At 41.2% G+C, this 27313-nt stretch overlaps 1 protein-coding gene across 3 annotated transcripts; it reads left to right on the forward strand.

The window, feature by feature from the left end:
• Window positions 1–526: 526 nt before the first annotated feature.
• CYB5R2 (cytochrome b5 reductase 2) lies at window positions 527–27299 on the forward strand. 3 transcript variants are annotated; one of them, XR_014712154.1, is made up of 10 exons: window positions 527–672; window positions 1292–1438; window positions 2782–2854; window positions 4048–4154; window positions 6849–6978; window positions 10370–10453; window positions 11232–11317; window positions 12219–12318; window positions 13441–13665; window positions 26975–27299. XR_014712154.1 is itself a non-coding variant. In XM_084631952.1 (9 exons), the coding sequence occupies exons 1-9, from the start codon at window positions 658–660 to the stop codon at window positions 13611–13613; spliced, it is 915 nt and encodes a 304-aa protein (XP_084488078.1). In that variant the 5' UTR covers window positions 527–657; the 3' UTR covers window positions 13614–13957. The 3 variants fall into 3 exon arrangements, 1 of the variants encoding a protein (XP_084488078.1); XR_014712155.1 differs by lacking the exon at window positions 26975–27299 and adding an exon at window positions 14393–14531; XM_084631952.1 differs by lacking the exon at window positions 26975–27299 and having other exon boundaries at window positions 13441–13957.
• The last annotated feature ends 14 nt before the right edge of the window (window positions 27300–27313 follow it).

The raw sequence follows: 27313 nt of genomic DNA on the forward strand, positions 1-27313 counted from the left end.
AATCCAGTGGTTAGGGAACATGGTAGGTGCAGCAGAAGTGACCTATATCGTCTAGCTGCTACCACAGTGCTGAAGCAGGGCGAGGGGGAAAGGATTGCGGGGACCAAGGGTCGGAAGGTGTTGGAACGGGTGGGCGGGGTTTTTTCCCGTGGGGTGAGAGAGGAGTGGCTTGCGTGGGGCAAAGCATGGGTAAGGGGCGGGAGGAGCGTGCAGGGCGGCAGGGGTTTGCACGGGCTGCACAGTGGGGAGAGGGGGTTGCACGGGGGGAGCGTGCAGGGCTGGAGGGGCTGCACAGTGGGGAGAGGGGGTTGCACGGGGGGAGGGGTTGCAGGGCTGGAGGGGCTGCCCTGGGGCGGAGCGGGGAGCGTGGGAAGAGTTTGCACGGGGTGGAGAGAGTGTGCAGGGCTGGAGCAGGTTGCACGGGGGCGGTAGCGGTGGGCAGGGGCTGGAGAGAGTGAGCCGGGCTGGAGGGGGTTGCACTGTTTGGGGGAGGGTGGGGGGGGAGGCGGAGCGTGCAGGGCGGGACGCAGGAGGGGCTTGCACGGGCTGGGCAGACCGTGCCGGGGAGAAGACTCGGAGGTTGCAGCGGGGCGCAGCGGGAGTCAACGCGGGACCCGTCAGGCGGGGCCGGGGCCGGGAGCGCTGCCTGCCGCAGTCATGGAGCCGAGCGCGGTACGAGGGGGGCTGTGTCCGGCGGGCGGTGCAGGCTGGGCTCCGTGGCAGCCGCTCCCCGCCCCTCTGCAGCGCGGGGCGGGGCGGGGCGGTTTGAGAAACTCCTGGGAGCGCCGTTAGCGCCAAGAGCATGGGGGGCGGGGCAGTGATGGAGGCTGGGCTGAGGCGGGGGGGCGCTTGGTGTGTTTGCGGCTTGTGCGGCACCCGCAGGGTCGCAACATTTCCGAGGCCCCAGATCCTCGCAGCTCCGGGGGAGCTGCCCAGCCCCCCCACCTCCGTCCGAAGTCTGTGGCCATAATATTAACGTGCCCAGGGCCACTTTGTCTGTGTCTCTTGGAGGCTGGTGCACTTAAACCAGTGACTCTGAGTCAAGGCTGGTTTCAGAGCAGCAGCCGTGTCCGGCTGTATCCGCAAAAAGGAAAGGAGGACTTGTGGCACCTTAGAGACTAACACATTCATTTGAGCATGAGCTTTCAGCCGATGAAGGGAGCTACAATGTAGCTCAGGAAAGCTTATGCTCAAATCAATGTGTTAGTCTCTAAGGTGCCACACGTCCTCCTTTCCTTTCTGAGTCAAGGCTGTGTCCGATGTCATGTGCCATTTGTTTTTGTTTTTGTAGGACCTGGCCTTGCTGATTGCTGTGGTTGTCGTTGCCCTGTCAGCCTTGCTGTTAGTTTTCAAGGCTAGGAGATCCCAGAGGAAGAGTGATCCCATTACATTACAGGAGCCACACACTAAGTATCCGTTGCCATTGATAAAGAAAGAGGTGACCAAACCCATTCAGTTCGTTTAGAATCCTGCCAAACTGCTCTGTGAAGATCACTTAGATTGTGCAGCCTACACTTTCTCAGGGAGGAAGCATGAATGACCAAAACAGGACTGGAGTTAGATCTGTGCTCTTACCCTGGCTCTGAAACTGGTTCATTGTGTGATCTTGAGCAGTTCAATAAGTCTTTTTTTTTTTTTTTTGGTCTGTGCCCATATCTACAAAATGAAGACCCATAATGCTAAGTTATTTCTCAGGAGTGTTGTGAAGTTCGCATAGTCAGAGATGGACCCAAACACAGATCCACTCATCTCTGAAACTAAGAGTGGAGATTTTAAAATTTGAACTTGGATCCAAAGAGTTTCCCTGGTAATAATGGGCTAGCTCAGAACTCTGATATAAACATCCCTGAACTTTGGGATTTCCAATTACGAGTGCTGTGGTTTGAAGGTATGTCTATAATTAATGTTTGTAAAATGTTTTGAGGTTCTTGGATAGAAGGTTAAAAAAGATTAATATTATTTTTTAATATTAAACAACCCCTTTAAAGTATCTCCATGTGTGTTCCAGTACAATTTTATCATCACCTTTGGTAATAAACTTTTTATATGGCATCTGGATCTTGTATCCTCCCTGTTCCTTGAGTGGGTTTACTTAGGACAGTAAGTATTCTCTGTCATTAAGTATTTAATGCTTTTGGGGAACATCTCATTTTCATAGCTGCTACTGGAAATGTCTTGGAATATTTTTTCTAGATGTTGCATAAATTCGGTTCCTAAAACGTAATGCATAAATTAGTGTTTACTAGTTACCCCTTCAAAAGAATAAATAATTGGATTAGTTTCTTTGAATGCACAGTTCCTAATCCAGAGGCATATCTTCCTTTTAATACACTTAGAATTTGCATTGGTGGGAAGTAGGAGTTATAGCCTTCCTTAATGTAATGTGTGCCTCTACATAAGGCATGCCAGTTTTGTCATAAATCAGGAAACATCAAAGGTACAATGAGCATGTATATTGATTAGAGAAAACCTAAAGATTTTTGTTGTAAGGCTGCAATTGTCACAATGTCCTTAATCAGGAAAAATTGCCTTCCTCTTCGCTTCTGAGAAGGGGAGAGGACTTCAAGAGTTAGTCCTTTTTGTAAGCAGGCTTAGAAAAAGATGAACTATTAAGATTTCACTGTCAAACCTGTTTCTGTTTTGCTGTTTGGATTTTGGCTTATACTTTAATGAACAGTAGTTTCACCAAAGCACATTGTGCTGTTTTCCAAATTCCGAGTGCTACTGTACTGTCTTGTTGAAACCACACTTATTATTCTCCATCTCTTTGCTTTCTGTCAGGAGATCAGCCACGATACCAGGAAATTCAGGTTTGGGCTTCCGTCGCCGGATCATGTATTAGGGCTACCTATAGGTAAATACTGAAACTCTTTCCTGTGATTATTTTTTTGGGGCAAATTTAGGATTTTTCCCTGATCATCATCATCTTCTTTTCTTTTTTTTTAAGCATAGTGAATTTGGTGCTCAGGAAGTTGGGGTATTAAAAACTCCATTTAGAGGCAGCCATGGTGCTGGATTGTTGGACAAGCTCCCTCTCTTGTATAATACCATGCTACAAAAACCATAGATTAGCACCGACAAACAGGAGAAGGAACAGAGGCTGTGTGGATACCTATTAGGTTGGGAGCAGCAGCAAAAGCCAAATTACTATGCTTTCATTTTTTTTCATAAATCCCAAATATAGGTGTGAATAGGTTGACTCTTGTATGAACTGAGCCCTTCCCAAATATACAAGTGTAGTAGAAAGTCCTACAACTGTAGGTTATATGTGAAGACACAAATAGAGCCTGCAGCATCTTGTTCTAACCATGGGCCCAGCCACTTCACCAGAGAAAAGGAAATGTGATAGTAGGAATAGTTTGATAAAATTGTATCTGGCTGACTGGCTACTGACTGGCTGTCTAAACTGCAACAAAGCAGAAATCTTCTGTCCAGTAGAAATAGTGACTATTATATTAGTTTTTCAACAACAGGGATCTGGAATTATAGATTTATACATGGTATTGCTTTATTGGCATTCATTGGGAAGAGCCACAATGGGCAAAGTGTTTTTTCAATATCTGAGGTGGTCCTGGAATAAATGGGTAAGAGGCAGTGTAGTGGTAATGTCCAAGGTACGCAAACCAAAGAACAAAATAGCCATCATGACATAGTTCAGCAATTTATTTCATGGTTGTAAAAAGAATTTATACTATTGCTGTTCTCATCACATATATGGGGTGTGTGTGTATTTTGCATACTCCTGATGGTGTTATGATAACCATGGATTATGTAAATATACATATTGAAGGATATAGCATATATTCTCAACAATAGCATTTGATTAGACTTAGACTTCAATGTAGTGAAGAATGATTCTAGGGTTGTATGACTAGATGATGATACAACTTATGTATCCCAACAGGATGTACCTATCATGGTTAGCTTCTAATGCTTTTATTGGAGTTATTGTATATGTTTAGATTCTTTATTTCCCATTCCATTCTTTTTGTTTTCTTTTTTCTCAGTCCTGAAAGAGATAATTAGATTGTAACTCTTTCTCCCTAGGCCAGCATGTTTACCTCTCTTCCAAAATCAATGGTAATCTTGTCATCCGGGCCTACACTCCAGTTTCCAGTGATGAAGTAAAAGGTTATGTTGACTTAATTATAAAGGTAAATATTAGCTGCCTTCATGGAGACAGATAATTTAATCTAACTGGACATGTTTACTATCCAAGTGTAGAAGGCGATGCTTGCCTTAGGAAGGAGAGGATTGGATTTAAGTGACATTTAAAGTGATGCTGTCAAACACTGTAGTTTATGCCCCAAATTTGACCTTTCTTAATATATGGTGATGTGATGGCAAAAGTCCTCCAGGTTAGTATTTATTTTAAAGTGTATTTAGTGATCCTGGAAGGTGCTGGATATTAGATGTAGAGAGTGAAGCCTATTTTCCTATTGAATAGGTACAGCGGGGGACACTGCAAATTTCTCCCTACAGCTCCTACCAATGCCTGACATTTGAGAGGGATGTATTTTTGGTGCCTCATTCTTTAGGGATGAGAGGATGATTGTTACAAGGCTGCCAATTGTGATACCAGTTTTTATGATGTGATACCTGGCTGTAGGAATTTGAAACACCAGCTTATTTCACAATGTCCTTTAAATGATATAAATCTCGCTAGTAAATCTGCCATCACGACCCTGAGAGGGAGAAGAAAACAATAGTCACTATTTCGGCACAGTATCCAATAAAATGGAGTCAGGAGCTCTTCCCTGTTACTTCTTCAGCAATGATTAACTAAGGACTCTGATACTTGGTAACTAAGGACTGTTCTTCCTAAAACTATGCTGCTGCCATTGATAGGGTTTACATGGAAGTAGAAAATAAGTGACAAGAGGTGCTTGCTAACTTCATCTTCACTAGAGAAATTCCACCACATCTCTCTAAGCTTTGGAAGTTGTTCAAATGAAATTATTATTTGGAGAATGCCATAAGCTCAGAGTGCTCTATAAAATGCATAGAAAGACAAAGGACCTGGTGGAGCTCTCATACTGGGATAAATTAAAATCTGTAGTTACACTAGTGTAAAATCCATGTGAAATCAGAATCAGGTGAAGGTTGCCTTCTCCAAGAGCTCAGATGGATAACCAATGTAGGGCTTTAAGGCTGGGGACCTAATTAGTGAAGAGTTCATTGTTGGAGTTGGTCAGGAATTTTTCAATGAAACGTTTATCAGAAATGCTGATTAATTGAAACCAAAACTCATTGCAGGAAAAGATCAGGTTCAACAAAACTTTAGTTGGGAAAGCTTTCTCAAGACCAGGATTGAATTTTTTTGGGGGGAGGGAGGGGGGGTGTGTCTCTAGTTTTTTGTCAGAAAAAACTTTGAAAGGTCTCAGGGTAGTTTTGATGCAGAACAGGAAAACTTTGGAATTTAAAAAAATTTCATGGGACAGGAAGACTGTCTTCAGCCCACCTCTATTTATCATGGGAAGGCTTCAAAAAGAGGTGGGTTTAAAGGAGACATTTGGAGGAGGAGAGGGAGCATTTGGTTGCTGAAACTGGGCTGCTCAGAGTGCAGAGGGTAGAATAAAATAAGGTTTGACACTAGGATGGGGAGAAGGAGATAAAGGGAGGTGCAGAGGAATGAAGAAGTGTTCTGAAATGAAATGAGAGCAGAGATGGAAGCCAGGAAAGTGATGTGCAGGGCCATGAGAATGGATGAGGAGTCTGAATTTAATGAAGGCGAGAGGAAGCCCTTGAGAGGATTCTAGGTGCAGCAGGAGTGGAAGAAGAAAGGCTAGTCGGCATCTACTCCTGGCATGAGCCCGAGGCCCTTGTTTTCCACATTGAGACTCTTGTACAGAGTTCAGCTTTAAAAATGTGCTGAAATTGATTGTTATTGGACAGGATGGGTAGAGCAGTACATGGCATTGCTTTACTCTTATCTTGTGGAGAAGTATGTTACAGTCTGCACATCTATAACCTGCTCATTGAGAATCTGCCTTGCACGTTCCCCAAACCATCTCTGTATGCTAAAACAACCTCTGATTGTTTTCTCCTTTATTTCCTTTCTGATGCTTGCATAATTGAACAATAGACTTGAAGTTCTTTGCATACATGGTGCCGTGTCATGAAAGAATGTTGCATTTTCTGATTCAATGTTAGAATCCTGGAAGATTTTGAGTAGGAGTGTTCATAGTTTCCTTTGCTGGAACCTTTCAAGCTAGTGTGGATTGCAGAGTGCACTGTGGTTAGGTCCCTGGACTCCTGAGTTCTTCCAATCCCCATTCTAATGCTGACTCTCTGTTTGTCTTTGGGCAAGCCGCTTTCTTCTTCAGTTTCTCCTTTGTTTCTGGGTTTCACTCTTGTTCCTGATCCCTCATGTTCCATGTGTTGTGAGGATTTGTTAGTGGTTTAACGTTTGTAAAGCGTTTTCAAGGTGAAAGGGAGAATTTAAGGTAATATTCATCACTGCACTTTATGGTGGAGCCCTTTTGAATGCTATGAAGCGAAAAAAGGACCTCCTGCCATTTTCTGGAGGGAGATTAGCGATGGAGGTGACTTGAGGCTGGCGTTGCAGAGGTACAGGGAGATAAATGCAGTGCATAGAGTCTGCACGGACATTTCCATTAACCACACTGCCTGCTATGGATGGAAAAGCAGCAGCTGCATGAAGCAGCAGTTTTCTCACTGCACTGTGGTGGTTTCCACTTACAGTGCGCAAATGAATACTGAGAGCAAGGGATTTCCTGGGTCTCATTTCAGGTGTCCAGTGTTCTATGCAAGGTGTTTTTGAGACGACACTATTGCCATCTGATAGCTAAATGGTCAAAACACTAACAGTTGCTGTGTTTCTTCAGGTCTACTACAAAAATGTCCATCCCAAATTCCCTGAAGGTGGGAAGATGTCCCAGTACTTAGACAGCATGACTGTTGGGGATACCATTGACTTCAGAGGGCCAAACGGGCTCCTTGTATACAAGGGGACAGGTACGGTGATGTTAAAATGGAGGGAGGGGGAATCTAGTTATTTTCAAAGGCAATTTAAATCTTGAGGGCTTTCCAGATTGGGACACTGCTTTCTTTTGAAATGAGCCCCAAAGTTCTCCTATGGGAGTTCTCTCCCAATGTTCTTGACTCATGCCTGTTGTAGCATGACCATGCTGGGGAATGAGAGCATTGTACTGGTCTGAGAATGTGACTGTTCAAACACTTGCCCTCCTGTAAAGGGTATTTAAATCCACTCTATTGATACATTCATATTGTTTTGTATCACCGATAAACTTGTATTTGAAGTAGCTGAGAGTATTTTAATCTTTGTGCGAGATGCTCAGGCTGCAAATCTTAAAGTGTTCCTCTGGGAAGCACATCATTTCTGCTCTGTAACTCCCTGGCTATAAGCCAGCTTGCCCTGTTTTAAAACAGGCTTGTCTTGGATAAGGATCTTTCTGTGTGGGAGGGATCGATGTGTTGAGGGACTCTCACATAAGATGGTTGTAAAAGAGTATAAGGGATTTTGCCCTGATCTTGATTGACTGGGAGTGTACACCTAAAACTCCCATATACTTCAGTGGCAGCTCCAGGTACTTAGCACTTGTCAGGATTAGGCCCTTTATTAGGAATAAAGTACAAATGAGTCTTATTTTTTGGATGGAATCGATAAGCTACATAAGTTACAAATACACACACTTTTCTGTTGCACTTCGATTGCTATAGACAACAGGAACTCTGTAGCATTGGTTACAAATCTGTTAATTGATTATCAGAGCATGAATTTGGTCATGAGGCTTTCTGTTTGATTCTTAGAGATATGTAGCCTCTGAATTGAGTTACAAGCTGTGTCTTATTTTTTGATTACCCCAAAGCAGCGGCATCCTCTGGTGTACAAAAGAAGTTATGTAGTTCTTTTGATCCCTGCATGCTAGGGGTCAAGGTCACATGGCCTTTAGTGTCAATGCCAAGGGTTTAATTGGAGTCTTGTTAGCTATCTGGGTATCTAGAGATGAATAAATTACTGTAATAAAAAGGGTCTGATCTGACTGTGCAGCACACTAATATATTTAATTGCTGTATTCATTGCAGGGTCTCTTGGCTTAACACTTTTGGTCTGTTAATGTTTTAGTGCAAGTCCCATGATGCAAAGGGATCATAAAGATGACTTAATTAGCCTCTTGGGTGACAGTCATTGCTATTCCCAGCTCTCAGTGTAGGGTGAGTGACCACTGTGCTCCAGCAATCCACAGCTGCAGGATGACCTTTTGGTGCAGCTAGATGCAGTTCTTCAGAGGTGCCTCAAGGTTATTCTAAATTATGCTTGTAGCTAAACTAGTCCTTGGCCAGCAGTAAGATTGGAGATTACAAGGGGGCATAAAGCCACTTTTACCATTTCCACCTTGGCCTGTGCTGAGCACAGTTTGGCTGGATCTGAAGATCTGTCCCCATGTATCAGGTTGCCAACTCCAACAATTGGACAGCAGTTGTATCCCTTAAGAACATAAGGACAAAAAACAGCCATACTGGGTCAGACCAAAGGTCCATCTAGTCCAATATCCTTTCTTTCTCCAGTGGCCAATGCCAGGTGCTTCAGAGGGACTGAACAGAGAAGACAGTCACAGAGTGATCCATCCCCATGTTGTCCACTCGCAGCTTCTGGTGGTCAGAGGCTAGGAACACCCACATCATGGAGCTGCATCCCTGACAATTCTTGCTAATAGCCATTGATGGACCTATCCTCCATGAACTCACTTTATTCCTTTTTTGAGCTCCATTATAGTTTTGGCCTTCACCTTTGCCTATCCCCTGGCAACGAGTTCCACAGATTGACTGTGTGTTCAGTGAAGAAGTACTTCCTGATGTTTGTTTTAAACCTGCTGCCTATTAATTTTATTGGGTTACCCCTGGTTCTTGTGTCACGTGAAGGAATAAATAACACTTCCTTATTCTCTTTCTCCATACTGTTCATCATATGTGTTGTCTCTTTCCAAGCGTAAAAGTCCCAGTCTTTTTAATCTGTCCTCATATGGAAGCTGTCCCATACCCTTAATCATTTTTGTTGCCTTTCTCTATACCTTTTCCAATTCTATATATTTTTTGAGATGAGGTGACCAGAACTGCAAGCAGGATTCAAGGTGTAGGCATACCATGGATTTATATAGTGGTATTCGCAAAAAGAAAAGGAGTACTTGTGGCACCTTAGAGACTAACCAATTTATTTGAGCATGAGCTTTCGTGAGCTACGTGCATCCGATGAAGTGAGCTGTAGCTCACGAAAGCTCATGCTCAAATAAATTGGTTAGTCTCTAAGGTGCCACAAGTACTCCTTTTCTTTTTGCGAATACAGACTAACACGGCTGTTACTCTGAAACCTATAGTGGTATTATATTTTCTGTCTTATCTATCCCTTTCACAGTGGTTCCTAACATTTGCTTTTTTGACTGCTGTTGCACATTGAGCAGATGTTTTCAGAGAACTATTCACAATAGCAACAGCTAATTTAGAGCCCATCGTTTTGTATGTATAGTTGGAATTATGTTTTCCAATGTGCGTTACTTTTCATTTATCAACACTGAATTTCATCTGCCATTTTGTTGCCTAGTCACCCAGTTTTGTGAGATCCCTTTTTAACTCTTTGCAGTCTGCTTTAAACTTAACGTTGAGTAATTTTGTATTGTCAGCAAATTTTGCCACCTTGCTGTTTACCCCTTTTTCCAAATCAGTTATGAATATGTTGAATAGTATTGGTCGCCGAACGTATCGCTGGGGGACACCACTATTTACCTTTCTCTGTTCTGAAAACTAACCATTTATTCCCCCTTTGTTTTCTGTCTTTTGTCTTTCTTTTACCCCGTGACTGCTTACTTTGCTTAAGAGCCTTTGGTGCGAAGCCTTGTCAAAGATTTTCAAAAGTCTCAGTACACTACATACATTGGATCAACCTTGTCCTCATGTTTGTTGATCCTCTCAAAGAATTTTGATAGACTTGTGAGGCATGATTTCCCTTTACAAAAGCTGTGTTGACTCTTCTCCAACAAATTGTGTTCATCTGTGTGTCTGATAATTCTGTTCTTTGCTACAGTTTCAATCAATTTGCCAGGTACTGAAGTTAGGTTTACTGGCCTGTAATTGTCATGATTGCCTCCAGAGCCTTTTTAAAAAATTGGTGTCACATTAGCTATCCAGGAGTCATCTGGTACAGAAATTGATTTAAGTGATAGGTTACATACCACAGTTAGTAGTTCTGCAGTTTCATATTTGAGTTCCTTTGGAACTCTTGGTTGAATACCATCTGGGGTCCTGGTGACTTATTACTGTTTAATTTATAAGTTTGTTCTATTATACTTTATTAATTTAAGTACCTGTAAGTTCTGAATATTTCTTCCAGGTAACTTTGCTATCAAGCCTGACAAGAAGTCTGAAGCACAGAGAAAGTTTGTAAAGCATCTTGGGATGATAGCTGGAGGAACAGGTGAAACTGTTGCACTGAGGGCAGCAACCTCATGAGAGAGCAAATAGAGGTTTAGAGGGTTGTGATGATTATCGAGACATTTTCTGTTTAATTTATTTTGTGACTGAAGGTTCTCTCCATTACCAATTGAATCTGTTGCCTAACAGTGCTCGCATCGATACATGGATGTAATATTTCAACATTCCATTTGGTTAAAATTAACATCTATGTATTTATGTACTGAACATTGTGGATTTCCTTTCCTTTATATGAAGATACTCAGGGCGGGGACTGTTTTCTCCTATTTTTACAGTCCTTGGACAATAGGCTCCTGATTCTGATAGCGGATGTGGGGCACTGCCACAGTATTAATAATCATCATAATACAGAGAAAGAGAGATGTGGTCTGAGCTCAGGCCTATGAGCCAGGAACACATGTTTTGTCCTGGCTCTTAAACTGATTCATTATGTGATCTTGGGCAAGTCACTTAACCTCTCTGAGTCTGTGTCAGCCTCTGTACAATCAGGTTATAATATTTACTTTACCTATCCTACCAGAGTGTTTATTATTTAATGATAATAAAGCACTAGGTAAAGTGTTACTTTGTAGCTTTTTTGAGTAAAAAGAAGAAACTTTACAGCTGACATGGATCTGAAATTGGGATATTATGGGCCTGATCTTGTGGCTTCATGCAGACAATACTTCCACTGACGTCAGCTTGCCATACTGCCTGATAATGCAGCCTTCATGTGAGCTAAAAGGAAAAGCTCATCTATAATTGTCTTTTGTTTTGAATAGGAATAACTCCGATGTTGCAGCTGATCCGTCACATCACAAAGGATCCTAATGATGATACAAAGTGTTACCTCCTTTTTGCTAATCAGGTAAATATATTGGGTCATTTGTTTGCCTTCTTTTTTTACCCCAGGGACACCATTAAGAGGACTTTGAACTGGTGATACTGTTGTGATATTTAATTTGGAAAAATTACTTCCCTGAATCACAAGATTTTTCTCTTGATCTGTATTATGCATACGTACCTCACAGTTATATTAAAGCATGTAGTCCTAGTCCACATACTTCACATGCAGAACTCCCTTTGATTATCAAGGCTGCTATGTGATTTGACATGGTTTATTTAAAAATGATCTATATAAGAAGTTACAAGAGATATTACAGGTTATTGCATCTGTTCTCAGACACTGTCCTGGGTTTGGTTTCTTTTGTTCTTAAACCAACAAAAAGGAAAAAATATCCCCAAGAAATCATATTAGTACAACATACAAAATGTTTGTGCATGTAAAACTGCCAGAAGCCCCGAACTCCTGAACTGAAGATTGTGGGTGAAATCCTGACTCCATTGATTTCAGGGAGGCCAGAAGTTCACTCCCTGTTCTTAACTCTCACTGTTATACCGAGGCACTGCCATGTTTGTAATATGCAAAAAAAACCTTACTGGTGGGGAGACCAAGACAAATCAGAGTTTTAACCTTGATTCTGAATTTCCTGGCATTTGGCTGTTTAACTATTTAACACTAGTATCAGCTAGGTTGCTGTTAAATCTGATTTGTTTTTACTATTAATCTGGATTTACAGTGAAGAAAATTATAAACTACCATATGCTTAAGAAAAATTCAGTTTGTCTACTGACTGTTGATAAATGAGAAACTCTGATTCCTGCCTGCTGAAAACGAAGTAAGTGCCATGTTAGTCCATGTTACTGTGTGCACTGATATGGTCTGGTGACAAACAATTCCCCCCCCACCTTTTATTTTTTTTAAACAGACTGAAAAAGACATATTACTGAGAGCTGAGCTGGAAGAGGTAGCCAAGAATCACCCTGATCAATTTAAGGTGCAGTATACATTGGACAGACCTCCTCATGGTAAGTTACTGGTGTTCGAAGGAAGATTTTCTTCTGCCCTCTTTTCTGTATACAAGCCACAGGTTTAATCCTTCCTACTAATGGATATTGCTACAATATCCAAACATCCATTCCTATGGTATCTGAGCACTCCTAGCGAACTTACTAGTATCTGATAACTTTACCAAAGCAGGGAGCTGTTCTGTAAACCTTAGAAAACAGGAACTAATAATTAACTTCCATTGAATGATGCAACCGTTACCTGCGGATCTTTGGATAGTGAAATGTTTGTCATGGTACTGGTAGGGTAAAGTGTCAGTTTCTTGGACTTTTCAGCAAAATACACAACTCTGCTTTGTCTAGTCTCCCTCCTCATTTCATCAGCAGAATGATGTTACCTTGGCATCGTGTCTGCTTAGTACTTGCTATGGGCACAACAGGCAAATGTACAAGTGCCGCTTACAGTAGATCAGTTTCAAATAGGGTGCAGTTGCACAATACAAAGATAAAGAATCAGTTGTGGGTTTCTATGTAGTACTGTATTGGGATGGAAAACAAAAAGCTAGAGCTCTACTATATCTAGCTCACAAAACACACAGCCAAATGAATGGCTGGTGTAAGTGATCACAACTATGTCTACACGTAAAGCAGCCTGGGTAGAATAAGCAGTGTAGATGATGAAGCACTGTTTAAGTGAGTAAAGACATGCCAGAACCTTAGGGTATATACCCTACACGGCTTTCTACATGCCCAAGCAGTGCCTCTCATGTCAGTATCCCACTGCTGGAGCTTTTCCCCAGGGCAGGGGAGAGGCAGCAAGGAGAGGGGCAGCTTCTCGCTGGTGGAGCCTTTCCCTGCTGTGTGTAGGTAGATGCCGCAGTGTGAAGCAGCCTGCTTATTGCGTGCCCTAGACAAGGTTGTACTTACAACAGTGGAGGATGTAGTCCAGGGTTTTGATCCTACCCTTGTCAAGTGCTTGCTTACAGTAATGTGGTATAAATGCTGAATCTATCGGGATATTTGTCTGTGTGTGTGTGTGTGTGTGGCTGGTGTCACGTTGAGGGGCAGGATGGGGACCTTTAGTGTGAATATATGTTTGAATTGTTGTAAGGTATTAATGGTATCCCTTGTTGTTTGTTTCAGACTGGAAGTATAGCTCTGGCTTCATTACTGCAGACATGATTAAAGCATACCTCCCTCCTCCAGGCAGAGATACTCTTATTCTGATGTGTGGGCCTCCACCTATGATTCAGTTTGCGTGTCAGCCCAATCTGGAAAAACTTGGTTATCTCAGAGATAACACATTCGCTTATTAACACTGATGCAATGCAGTAATAATCCGTTGTGCTACAGCACTTTTAGAACAATGTAAGTTGATTGCAATTTTGTAGTCCTAATTAAAGGTTTTATTGAATAGTTGAGTAATTTTGTTCTGTCTCTACATTACCTTGAATGTTTTTAATCCTGAGAGCTTGAGTAATAGTCTTTAAATGTTTTCTGCTATGCATCTCCATGTCTTATTGCTTATCTGGCTAGCTATAATATGGAGAGGGTGTTAATATACAAAGTTAAAGGCCACATGACTCTAGCTACCTGAAATTGAGTTGCCCTGAAATGTTCTGACTTTATTGCTATAATGAAATAAAATTTGTATCCACAATGCGGGGGGGAAAGATCAGTTTATTTTATTAATTATATACTTGGGTATAGCACTGACATTCAGCAGCCTACAATGGTCCTAAATTCTGAACCTATTTCCTAACTTATGCAAGGTTTGTGTGATAAGACTCTACATGTAATCTATTCATTACAATGTGAATAAATTAATTTCTTTCCTGTATGAAAGAGGGGATAAAGAATATTTCTTAGGAATGTGCTGCCATAAAACAGCAAAGTAGATTAAGGAATCTGGTCATGGGAAGAAATTGCAGTAGCTCACGGACAGTGAAAGTGCATGAAGAGATTCTCATACTGTTTTGTTAAAATTCTCATTTCAGAGTAAAATTTTATCTGAAATTTAATTTAGGGGATTCAATATTAACCTTCATGCTGAGTGAGTCACTGAATGCTATTCAGGTATATATTTGTTTGCCAGCACTTAGATTTCTGCTGTACAAAGAGGATTTGATTGACAGTCACTGAAAACTGCATTGCTGCCTTAAGTTGGACTGAACTTCAATATAAGTATCTACTGTTGTTTATACGTACTTACGAAATACAGTTCTCTCCATGAAGTACATGTGCTCTGAGCAGTTTCAGAAGTTTGTCTCACCCAAAAGAAAGTGGTACTTCCACACATAAGGTACATGACTCATTCTATACACCCTTAAACTTCACTGTTTTTACTCTCTCTTCACAAACACTTTTCAGTTTGTGACTGTGCACCATCTCAGGGCTGGTTTGTACTGTCTTGTGCCTTAAACTTGGAAAGTGTGGGGCAGGGATCCTGTTTTTAATCTGTCTGATTGGAAATTTACCCAGTAGCACTTAATATTTTTAATCAGATGTTTGGGACTAATAAAATTTGCTCTTTGTTACCTCACTGATTAAGTCTACTCAGACCCACTATCCCAATAACAGTTATAGCAGACAGAGATCAAAATGCTTCAGGCTTGTAGGCCAGCCCTCTTAAAAGTTGTGGTGATCCCAGTGCCACTGTGGACTGAGCCCTTTAATACCATTTCGTTTTGGAGAGTCATAATCAGGGCCCTTTGTAAAATTTTCTTTGCTTAAGTTTTTGCCATATTATTTTCAAGAATGTGTGGGGTTATGGATTCCAGGCAACCTGGGTCGCACCTCCTTTGCTGTTATCTAGGCCAGTTGTTCTCAACCAGGGGTATGCAGAGGTCTTCCAACAGGTACATCAACTAATCTAAATATTTGTTTAGTTTTAGTTCAGGCTACACGAAAAGCACTAGCAAAGTCAGTATAAACTGAAATTTTATAGAGTCAATGACTTGTTTATACTGCTCTATATACTATACCCTGAAATGTAAGTATGTATGATATTTATATTCCAACTGACTTAATTTTATGATTGTGGTATAAATGACAAAATTAAGCAATGTTTCAGTAATAGTGGTGAAACTTGGGGGAACATAAGACAAATGAGACTCCTGAAAGGTTGAGAGACACTGGGCTAGGCAGTGCAGCTCAGAACCATCTTCTTCCCTGGGAAGTGGCAAGCATATAGCTGGCTTTAACTGGTGCACTGTTCACTGCCTGCACTATGGCTTCCCTCATTCACTGGCTGCAAGCTGGACTGCAGAGGTGAAATCCTGGCCCCACTGATGTCCGTGGCAAAACTTCAATAGACTTTTCTGAGGCTAGGATTTTGTCCCAGAGGAGATTTACTTGCCAAGAGAACCTCTTAGTGTGTCTTCTCTTAAGTCTCTTTTGAACCTGTGAATTTTTCCCTCTTGTCCATTCTCCATCTGTTTATTTTTAGAAAAAAATGCTTATTTCTTCTTCAACACTGCATATTTACAAAAAGAAAAGGAGGACTTGTGGCACCTTAGAGACTAACCAATTTATTTGAGCATAAGCTTTCGTGAGCTACAGCTCACGTCATCGGATGCATTCAGTGGAAAATATAGTGAGGAGATTTATATACACACAGAACATGAAAAAATGGGTGTTTATCACACACACTGTAAGGAGAGTGATCACTTAAGATGAGCTATTACCAGCAGGAGAGTGGTTCTCCCCCCCCACTCTCCTGCTGGTAATAGCTCATCTTAAGTGATCACTCTCCTTACAGTGTGTGTGATAAACACCCATTTTTTCATGTTCTGTGTGTATATAAATCTCCTCACTATATTTTCCACTGAATGCATCCGATGACGTGAGCTGTAGCTCACGAAAGCTTATGCTCAATTGGTTAGTCTCTAAGGTGCCACAAGTCCTCCTTTTCTTTTTGCGAATACAGACTAACACGGCTGCTACTCTGAAAATTGCATATTTATTCATTGTGATGATAATTTTAAAATGTTACCAAGTAATTGCTATAAGTATTATAAAGCTAAATGATAACACTTAAAGGATTCTTATTCATTCTGAGGGTGAAGTTTATAAGCTTTAAGAAATGCTTAAATATATTTTGACACTGAGCTGTTAGAGCATTTTTCCATCTATAGATTTTTTTCTCAAAGTGGGTATGCTCATTGAATAGACAGAGAAACACAGAGGTTAACTGAAATACCCAAGCATATAGCAAGTGACTGGCAGAAATGGGAATAGAACCCAGGTATTCTGACTCCATTGGTATTCTAGCCCCATTGCCTCTCTGGGTATGATACAAGGTACTCTTCTTAACTATTCATTTACCCCCATTTGCTCTTCAACAAACTTTAAAATTCCCCAGCTGCCCAGGCATATATAAAATGTACTATACAGAGTCAACATGGAATATAGACAAACATACAGCATTTATTTATTACAGTATGATTGCCCAAAGGTCAGTGTTTGTATTTTGTGAACTTTTCACTTTTATTTTATATATCAAATAAGATACTCTAGTATTCAAATATAAGTTAACAGAACACTTAAGTTCACAACCCAACACACTGGAACTGGATTTTTAAAAATAATACTTACAGTATGGCCTGCTTGAAACATCTTAGGGTGCAAAACTACCCTTCTCTGCTCTGTCAGTGTACATTGAGTCAACATTTGTACAAAACAAACACAGTTAATTACACATTCACAGGCAAATTCATCTAAGGTGCACAGAGTACACTAAAATGATAACCATGTGTTCAAACAGACACCAGGGAGAAATATCAAAAGTATTCATTAAAAACCTAACTCTGATCCCTGTTAAGTGAATGGGACTTTTGAAAATGCCAGCCTCTATCATAAACAATTCTACTGGCTCCATACATTAAAGTTCATTTTGCACAATAGGCATAGTGGAAATTAGCTGTTAATTTCTAACAGGAGAGAGATTTATACACAAACTTGTTAACTAGTCTTTAGGAGAAGTCAGTTCTATGACTGCAGTTCATGTCTCATTTCCCCATTTGCGTCACACTTTGAAGTTTGTGCAGTAAGGGCTAGATTGGGCCATAACTTTACTCAGTGAGTAATGCCTTGCTCTTTAACTAGTCCTATGAATAAGGGTCACCCCTTACTCATTCTGAATAGCACTTAAGTGAAAACAGCCAGACTTTAAGCTCTTTTGAAAGAGGCATGTCTGGCATTGACATACCCTGAGAAATCTTTCCAAACATGGTTTAGCATCAGAACACACAAAATTAAACCTCATTGCAACCAAAAGGGATGAGATCTAACCAGTAACCCACCCTCTGAAAGTGTTTAATTCAAGCCCATTATATCTTCCAAAATCAAATATCTTTGTTTCACAACCCTGTCAAGACTGTTTTTGGAATTGCCCAGTACAAAATAGCCTACTAGTACTGTGGTAGTGAACATGTGTGTGGGGAGTCATTACTGCAGCCCTACTCCTGGGGGACGCCTGTTGAGGCCCATACAGCCCTGTCAGTCTACCTGGCTGACAGCTGAAGAGAAACCTTAAGGTAGAAGGGATGGAAGGTGGCTTTGCAGGCATAACTTCTAGCTTTTACGTGCAGCAAGCAGGACTGCCAGTTACCTCTAGCTCCATGGGCAGCCTGCACTGTTTTGGTATATCTGCACTGGAGCTTGTAGGTGTAACTTCCTGTTTGAGGAGAGGATACCAAGATGGGAGGGGTTGCAGTTTGGAGGACAGTATTAGAATTCAAAATGATATTGACAACCTGGAGAAATGGTTTTGAAAGGCATTTATGAAATGCCTTATTTATGAAATAAAGACAAGTGCAAATTACTACTCTTAAGAAGGAATAATCAGTTGCACAAATACAAATGGGAAAGAACTGCCTAGGAAGGAATACTGCAGAAAAGGATCTGGGGATTTAGAGTGGATCACTATGGGTCAACAATATACTACTGTTTCAAAAAAAGCAAATATTATTCTGGGATGTATTAGCTGGAGTGTCATAAACAAGACAAGAGAAGTAATTCCTTCTTCTCTACTCAGCACTGATAAGCCTCAACTGGAGTATTGTGTCCAGTTCTGGGTACTGTACTCTAGGAAAGATGTGGACAAATTGGAGAAAGTCCAGAGGAGAGCAACAAAAGCGATTAAAGGTCTAAGAAACATGACCTAAGAGGAAAAACTGAAAAAAACGGGAGAAGACTGATGAGAAACATAAGTCTTCAAATACATAAAAAGTTGTTAAAATTGTTCTCCTTACTACTGAGGACACGTCAAAAAGCAATGGGCTTAACTGAAACAAAGGAGATTTAGGTTAGACATGAGAAACTTCCTAACTGTAAGGTTCTGTAAGAATAGGAACAAAGTATCTGGGGAGGTTGTGGAATCTGTCTAACCTGTTCTTAAAAACCTCCAATGACAAACACCTGTCAGGGATGGTCTAGCTAATATTTAGTCCTGCCCCAGTGCAGGGGACAGGACTAGATGACTTATCAAGTTTCCTTCCAGTCTTATATTTCTGTGATTCTATATCTGACTGATAATCAGGTCTCCAGAAAAGAACTGCACCACTATATTTATATCCTATTGGAGATCATAAAACATTCATCATTTGCTTTTCCTTAGATGTATACGCAAGGGAGAGTCACAGTCTCTTGCTATATTTCATCATTTAATATCTTTAATTTCTTTTGGAGCAGAACACTTCTGGATTTATTGCAACATATCTTGAGACGTAGCTCAAGTTTCTCTCTCAGCTATGCTAGCATGATGCCACGAAAATCTGCAGAGTGGATTTGGCCAATCTATACTAAGCAATAAGCTATACTAACACCAGCGCTGCAGCCCTACCTAGCATTTCCTAACTAGTGACCTTTGCATGTTATGTTGGCTGTAGTTTGCTAGAGTTATATTAGGGTAGTGCTTTACATTAAGCACGTATAGGAGACTGGAATGAAGAGAGAACAGTTAAGGGAAAAGTATAACAGCAGGTACTCTCTTAAAAAAACAAGTATCAGTCTGGATCTGTAAAAGCAGCAAAGAGTCCTGTGGCACCTTATAGACTAACAGACGTATTGGAGCATAAGCTTTTGTGGGTAAATACCCACTTCGTCAGATGCATGGAGTGGAAATTTCCAGAGGCAGGTATAAATATGCAAGCAAGAATCAGGCTAGGGATAATGAGGTTAGTTCAATCAGGGAGGATGAGGCCCTCTTCTAGCAGTTGGTGTGAACACCAAGGGAGGAGAAACTGCTTGTGTAGTTGGCTAGCCAGTCACAGTCCTTGTTTAAGCCTGAGCTGATGGTGCCAAATTTGCAAATGAACGGAAGCTCCGCAGTTTCTCTTTGAAATCTGGTCCTGAAATTTTTTTGCTGCAGGATGGCTACCTTTAAATCTGCTAGTGTGTGTCTAGGGAGATTGAAGTGTTCTCCTACAGGTTTTTGTATATTGCCATTCCTAATATCTGATTTGTGTCCATTTATCCTTTTATGTAGGGACTGTCCAGTTTGGCCAATGTACACAGCAGAGGGGCATTGCTGGCACATGATGGCATATTATATTGGTGGATGTGCAGGTGAATGAACCGGTGATGGTGTGGCTGATCTGGTTAGGTCCTGTGATGGTGTCGCTGGTGTAGATATGTGGGCAAGTTGGCATCGAGGTTTGTTGCATGGATTGGTTCCTGAGTTACTATGGTGCAGTGTGTCACTGCTGGTGAGAATATGCTTCAGGTTGGCGGGTTGTCTGTGGGCGAGGACTGGCCTGCCTCCCAAGGCCTGTGAAAGTGAGGGATCGTTATCCAGGATGGGTTGTAGATCACTGATGATACGTTGGAGAGGTTTTAACTGAGGACTGTATGTGATGGCCAGTGGAGTGCTGTTGGTTTCTTTATTGGGCTTGTCTCGCAGCAGGAGGCTTCTGGGTACACATCGGGATCTGTTTCCTTATTTCCTTATGCGGGTATCGTAGTTTTGAGAATGCGTGGTGAAGATCTTGTTGGTGTTGGTCTCTGTCTGAGGGGTTCGAGCAAATGTGGTTGTACCTCAGCGCTTGGCTGTAGACAATGGATCGTGTGGTGTGTCCGGAATGGAAGCTGGAGGCACGAAGGTAGGCATAGCGGTCGGTGGGTTTTCGGTATAGGGTGGTGTTAACGTGACCGTCGCTTATTTGCACCGGGGTGTCTAGGAAGTGGACCTCCCGTGTAGATTAGTCCAGGCTGAGGTTGATGGTGGGGTGGAAGCTGTTGAAATTGTGGTGGAATTCTTCCAGGGTTTCCTTCCCATGGGTCCAGATGATGATGATGTCATCAGTGTAATGTAGGTAGAGAAGGGGCGTGAGTGGATGAGAGCATTGTTCCAGGTCAGCCATAAAAATACTGGCATATTGTGGTGCCCATAGCGGTGCCACTGGTCTGGAGGAATATATTGTCACCAAATTTGAAATTATTGTCCGTGAGGATAAAGTCACAGAGTTCAGCAACCAGTTGTGCTGTGGCATCATCAGGGATACTGTTCCTGACAGCTTGTATTCCATCTTGGGATGTTTGTGTAGAGAGCCTCTACATCCATGGGGGCTAGGATGGTGTTTTCTGGAAGATCACCAATGCATTGTAGTTTTCTCAGGAAATCAGTGGTGTCACGAAGATAGCTGGGAGTGCTGGTGGCGTACGGTCCGAGTAGAGAGTCCACATATCCAGACTTCAGTGAGAGGGCCAATGCCCGAGATGATACAGTGTCCAGGATTTCCAGGTTTGTGGATCTTGGGTAGTAGATACCCTTAGAGTCCCGACCGGGGTTATTTTATGTTGATTTGTTCCTGTGTTAGTGTAGGGAGTGTCCTGAGTAGATTGTGCAGTTTCTTAGTGTATTCCTCAATGGGATCTGAGGAAAGTGGCCTGTAGAATTTGGTATTGGAGAGTTATCTGGCAGCCTCCTTTTGGTAGTCAGACCTGTTCATGATGACAACAGCACCTCCTTTATCAGCTTCTTCAAGTATAATGTCAGGGTTGTTTCTGAGGCTGTGGATGGCATTGCATTCTGCATGTCTTAGGTTATGAGGCAAGTGATGTTTTTCCACAATTTCTGCCTGTGCACGTTGGCGGAAGCATTCTATGTATAGGTCCAGACTGTCATTTTGACCCTCAGGAGTCCGTGGGAGGGTATCTGTGTATCAGTGCGCTGTTCCGTGTTATCTTGAAAGTATTCTTTGAGTCGGAGATGGCGAAAGTAGGCTTCCAGATCACCGCAGAACTGTAGCATGTTTGTGGGGCGGGTGGGGCAAAAAGAGAGTCCCCGAGATAGGACAGATTCTTCTGCCGGGCCGAGTGTGTAGCTGGATAGATTGACTATATTGCTGGGTGAGTTAGGGATACCACTGTTGTGGCCCCATGTGGCGGCTTACAGTTCTTTTTCCTTTGTAGAGAGGTCTACAGGACTTGGGAGGCAGGCCAGTCCTTGCCCACAGACAACCCGCCAACCTGAAGAATATTCTCACCAGTAATGACACATCACACCACAGTACCTCTAACTCAGGAACCAATCCATGCAACAAACTTCAGTGCCAACTCTGTCCACATATCTACACCAGCGACACCATCACCGGTTCATTCACCTGCACGTCCACCAATATAACATGCCATCATGTGCCAGCAGTGCCCCTGTCATAAATATAAAGGGAAGGATAAACCCCTTTAAAATCCCTCCTGGCCAGAGAAAAAGCTCCTCTCACCTGTAAAGGGTTAAGAAGCTAAAGGTAACCTCGCTGGCACCTGACCAAAATGACCAATGAGGAGACAAGATACTTTCAAAAGCTGGGAGGAGGGAGAGAAACAAAGGATCTGTCTGTCTGTCTGTCTGTAGGCTTCTTTGCCGGGGATAGACCAGGAATGGAGTCTTAGAACTTTTAGTAAGTAATCTAACTAGGTATGCGTTAAATTATGATTTCTTTAAATGGCTGAGAAAAGAACTGTGCTGAATAGAATAACTATTTCTGTCTGTGTATCTTTTTATAACTTAAGGTTTTGTCTAGAGGGGTTCTCTATGTTTTGAATCTAATTACCCTGTAAGGTATCTACCATCCTGATGTTACAGGGGGGATTTCTTTACTTCTATTTACTTCTATCTCTATTAAAAGTCTTCTTGTAAGAAACTGAATGCTTTTTCATTGTTCTGATCCAAGGGTTTGGGTATGTGGTCACCTATGCAAATTGGTGAGGCTTTTTATCCAACATTCCCCAGGAACGGGGGGGTGCAAGTGCTGGGAGGATAGTTCATTGTTCTTAAGATCCAAGGGTCTGGGTCTGTAGTCACCTAGGCAAATTGGTGAGGCTTTTTACCAAACCTTGTCCAGGAAGTGGGGTGCAAGGTTTTGGGAAGTATTTTGGGGGGAAAGACGTTTCCAAACAGCTCTTCCCCAGTAACCAGTATTAGTTTGGTGGTGGTAGCAGCCAATCCAAGGACAAAGGGTGGAATATTTTGTACCTTGGGGAAGTTTTGACCTAAGCTGGTAAAGATAAGCTTAGGATGTTTTTCATGCAGGTCCCCACATCTATACCCTAGAGTTCAGAGTGGGGAAGGAATCTTGACAGCCCCTTTGCTATGTACATCGGCCAAACTGGACTGTGCCTCCGTAAAAGGATAAATGGACACAAATCAGATATTAGGAATGGCAATATACAAAAACCTGTAGGAGAACACTTCAACCTCCCTGGACACACGATAGCAGATTTAAAGGTAGCCATCCTGCAGCAAAAAATCTTCAGGATCAGACTTCAAAGAGAAACTGCGGAGCTTCAGTACATTTGCAAATTTGGCAACAACAGTTCAGGCTTAAACAAAGACTGTGACTGGCTAGCCAACTACAAAAGCAGTTTCTCCTCCCTTGGTGTTTACACCTCAACTGCTAGAAGAGGGCCTCATCCTCCCTGATTGAACTAACCTCGTTATCCCTAGCCTGATTCTTGCTTGCATATTTATACCTGTCTCTGGAAATTTCCACTACATGCATCCAACAAGGTGGGTATTCACTCATGAAAGCGTATGCTCCAATAAGTCTGTTAGTCTATAAGGTGCCACAGGACTCTTTGCATGAGAAACTTGTTTTTTTAAAAGCGGCAAACATTACAACTTGTTTCTAACCACATCTCAGTCATGCCAGTATGTGGAATCCATATATATTTATATAGCTTATAGTATGCTGAATGCAATTCAGGGAGTAAAGGACTTGGAGTCTATCACTTCCTCCTGGTTTTCCAACCATCTGTGCTAAGTTTCACACTACCTGTTAAACTGTGCTTTGTAGCTCCTCTAGTCATTTTGACTCAAAATTCAGCGGAGCTTACTGAAATGTTCCAATTGTACAAGGAACTTTCATCTATGTACTGGGCTAAAACTTTTATTGCACTCACCTTGAGGTATCTGTAGCGAGGGTGGTATGCACCATTTTGGTAGTTTAAATGTGCATTTTAAGTTAAATGAATTTTCTGCCTGTTCCCAGACCACAAACACACACAGTACTTGTTTATGTGTTAAGTCATGCGTTAAGAGAGTCATTTTCTAAGAAAAGCCAACTTTTGGGTCTCTCAATTTCCTTTGCAGTCTCAAACTGAAGATGGGATTTCCTGCTGTAAGCAAATTTCTCATTGTAGAGAGAGCAGAGTAAGGATCAGCATGCTCTCTGCTGGCCTGTTTAAGAACACACCCACCTGCTAGGGCTTCATGAGGGGTGAAAGGTGATCTGTCCTTTCTCTTCATCCCAATAGTATAATCAGGATAGAAAAAGCAGAGACAAGGAGAGGTACAGAAGCAGAGGAAGAGTGAATGAGGGATGAAGTCCCTTCTTCCTCTTTAGGGAGTCTCAAAATCTTAAAGCCAATCCTATCTCTATACCAGACTGCAGTTTTTTTAGCAATGGTTCAGTAAACAACTGTCTGCACCAGGGTCTGTCAGATCCCAAGATAGCATCTGCTGCACCATGAATCATATAGCATGATAGAAAGTCACTGGAATTGTCAAAGTATCATCCTCGCCACTATCATTTAATATGAAGAGGACCCTTATTCTGTGACAGAGGCATATTCTGCTTATGTTATTGCTACATTGCAAGTTAATTATAAAAGTACAAAATTATAAAACAGATAATTTAGCAGGTAACAGTGCATAAATCCACTGTATAAAAGTAGTCATAAATCTGTAAAGAAATCTTCTACTAGTCTTAATCATTTTCCAATTTTACCCTCTCTGGATGATGAGAAATATTTTGCATAATTTTTCTTAATACCCATGTAAAAATACCCAACACAGAACACAGTGTTTTTTTTAACCTGTAAGGTGTTGCTGCATCATAATCATATACATTTTACACTTCTTAGTGGCAGAAAAGCCTAAGCTATTTTCTGCATATAGCACCCAGCTTTCATCAGCCAGTTCTCTGGATACAAGTGAGGTATAACAGTGTTATTGGTCATGGTCATCATCTCCAGTCTTCAAAGGTAGGTGTTAAAAATCTGCTGTCATTCAGCGTTTCATCTTGGCTTAGCATATCCTGAAAGTAAACAGTATATAGACCAGTAAGAAGTATGTTCAGTTAGATGTGTATAGCAATGGCAAAGCAATCCAACTGTAATTAGATCTGATTCATGACAGCAGGAATTTACTGTCTTGATGTAGCTTATTTGATGATATAAATATTTCAGGCATTATAGGCCACCTGATTATATGTAACATAGTGGGATGATCCGCATCAATGAGTCTCACAGGTGCGTGACATAGTGGATAAAAATACTTTCATGTTACATGACCATCCATTTTGCTTTCCAGTGAATGAGTTAATCTACTTAAAGCAGCTGCACCAATGCAGCCATTAATTTTACACGTTATGCGATTCTATATGTTAGATACAGAATCAAATCCATACTGCTTCAGTAAAGTGAACTCTGTCTAAGGGAGCAGGGGACAGCAATTGCTTATTTATTTACTTTTCAATTTTTCAATTGTTTTTTATCAGGTATAGACACTAATTTACTGTGGGCAAAACTCACCCATTTTCAGAGGGTGAGCAGAATAAGTGGAGACTATGCACCACTTAAGTTCAACTTCGGCCATCCACTATGAATAGAGGACTGACAACTTATTTAAAAATAAAGATTTTCTGAAGTATGGATATGTAAGTAGGCTGTAAATAAGGAGTCTATAACATGAACACTGGAACACTTACTCTAGAGGACTGCTGGTCCTTTAACTTTCACTGCATTCTAGCAGGATAAGTTTGTGACTTTACAGCAAGTATAAATTGGTACATACCGTGAGGTTGCTTATGCCTTGAGAGAGCACCCCTATTTGCATTACTGTTCCTTCTGAATGTTCCATCTGTAAAATCAGTCAGTAACTAGATCAAATTAGACAGTAACTACAATTTTATCCAGACTCTACATGCATCTTTTGGAGGAGATTCTGCCTTGAGAAAAACACAATCTCACCATGATGAATTACTACACTTTGAAATGTGCTAAAAATGAGTTCTCAAAGTTATACGGAAATAAATATACATATTGTACATAACACCTCACACATCAAAAGAAAAAAAATACTCTTATGCCAGCATAATGCAGTGAAAATGCAGTGATGATAGGAAGATCAATTTCTGATGAGAACAAGGCATTCTTTAATCCTTCAGTACAAATATTACACACGCTAGCAAATTTAAGAATTCATCCGTTTGCTCTCATGAATTATAGTGCCGTGTGTTGCAGTAATATTTTCTAGAAGTCAAAAGCATTCAAGATGCATTCAATAATGCATGTGGTGCATTCCTACTAGGCAGGTAATACAAGTACTCTTCATGCTCTCTTATTGATCTTAAAAAAGGATATAAATTGTTTGAGCCCATCAGGTGGCCTAAAATGTAAAGGGGGTTCAGTCGTGGTTTATTTAAAGTATGAATTTTTCACTGTACAAATGTGTAAATATATTGTGTTCACTTCCAGGTCATTTTTTTAGCTGGAAGATGGACTGTCATTAAATTTTTTTAATATTCAAAATATTTTGTAACAGTTGTATTTAGTAATTTAAAATGGGGTCCAGAATGGTGGAATATTAAAGTTAAATCAAATCCATACTGCTTCAGTAAACTCTATCTACTGGAACACGGGCAGCAGTTGTTTACAAAATATTGGAGTTACTTATTTTCAGTTTTTCAATTGTTTTTTTAATCAGATATACACACTAATTTACTGTGGGCAAAAGTTACCCCGTTCAGACGGTGAGCAGAATCAGTGGAGACTATGCACCACTTAGATGCTGCGTTTACCTTGTAACTGGACATTTCCTTTCAGTAAACATGTCGAGCATCAAACTACAGTACATTCACAACAGATACTGACAGCGCTCAACTCTGTTGGGATTTGGTCCTCTCATTTCTTTAACATAGTATTGTTAATCTTATTTAACACTAACACAGGAGCCACTATATGTGAAATATATCACCCTTTTATCACTAAAACACATGCTAAAACATTTTTGTTAATGGGGTCCTCTAAATAACACAGCACAGACTTATACCAGAAAAGACAGTGGTTAGGTAATGAGCACAAATGATGTGTTAGATGCAGTAAACCATGCAAATGAAAAATGAATTATCAGTCATATCAATTTTGTGATCATTCTCTTATCTGGTTTCTCACTTAGGAGAATTATTTAATCTGGCTTCTCTCTGGGACAGTCTGAGCTAATGCAAGTTGTCATAGCTCTACGGAAGTCACTGGAGCGATGATAATTTACACCAGCAGAGGATCTGCCCCTATCTGGCTCTCGTGCACTACAGAAGCTCTCACAACGTCCAACAGCTCCCTTTTTCAGGGTTTGAAGTACTTTACACAGACTTTGTCAGGAAGGAGGCTGGATAGAGTTTTTATGGAAACCTACTGTTTGTGTGTGATGTGTAAACTAAATTCCATTACAGAGAGAAAGTGATCACTACATATGTAACAAAATGGAAGTATTCTTTTATTGTCTAATTGATAATGT

The sequence above is a fragment of the Lepidochelys olivacea genome (genome assembly GCF_965140295.1).
Source record: "Lepidochelys olivacea isolate rLepOli2 genome assembly, chromosome: 6".
In the NCBI taxonomy this organism is placed as follows: Eukaryota; Metazoa; Chordata; order Testudines; family Cheloniidae; genus Lepidochelys; species Lepidochelys olivacea.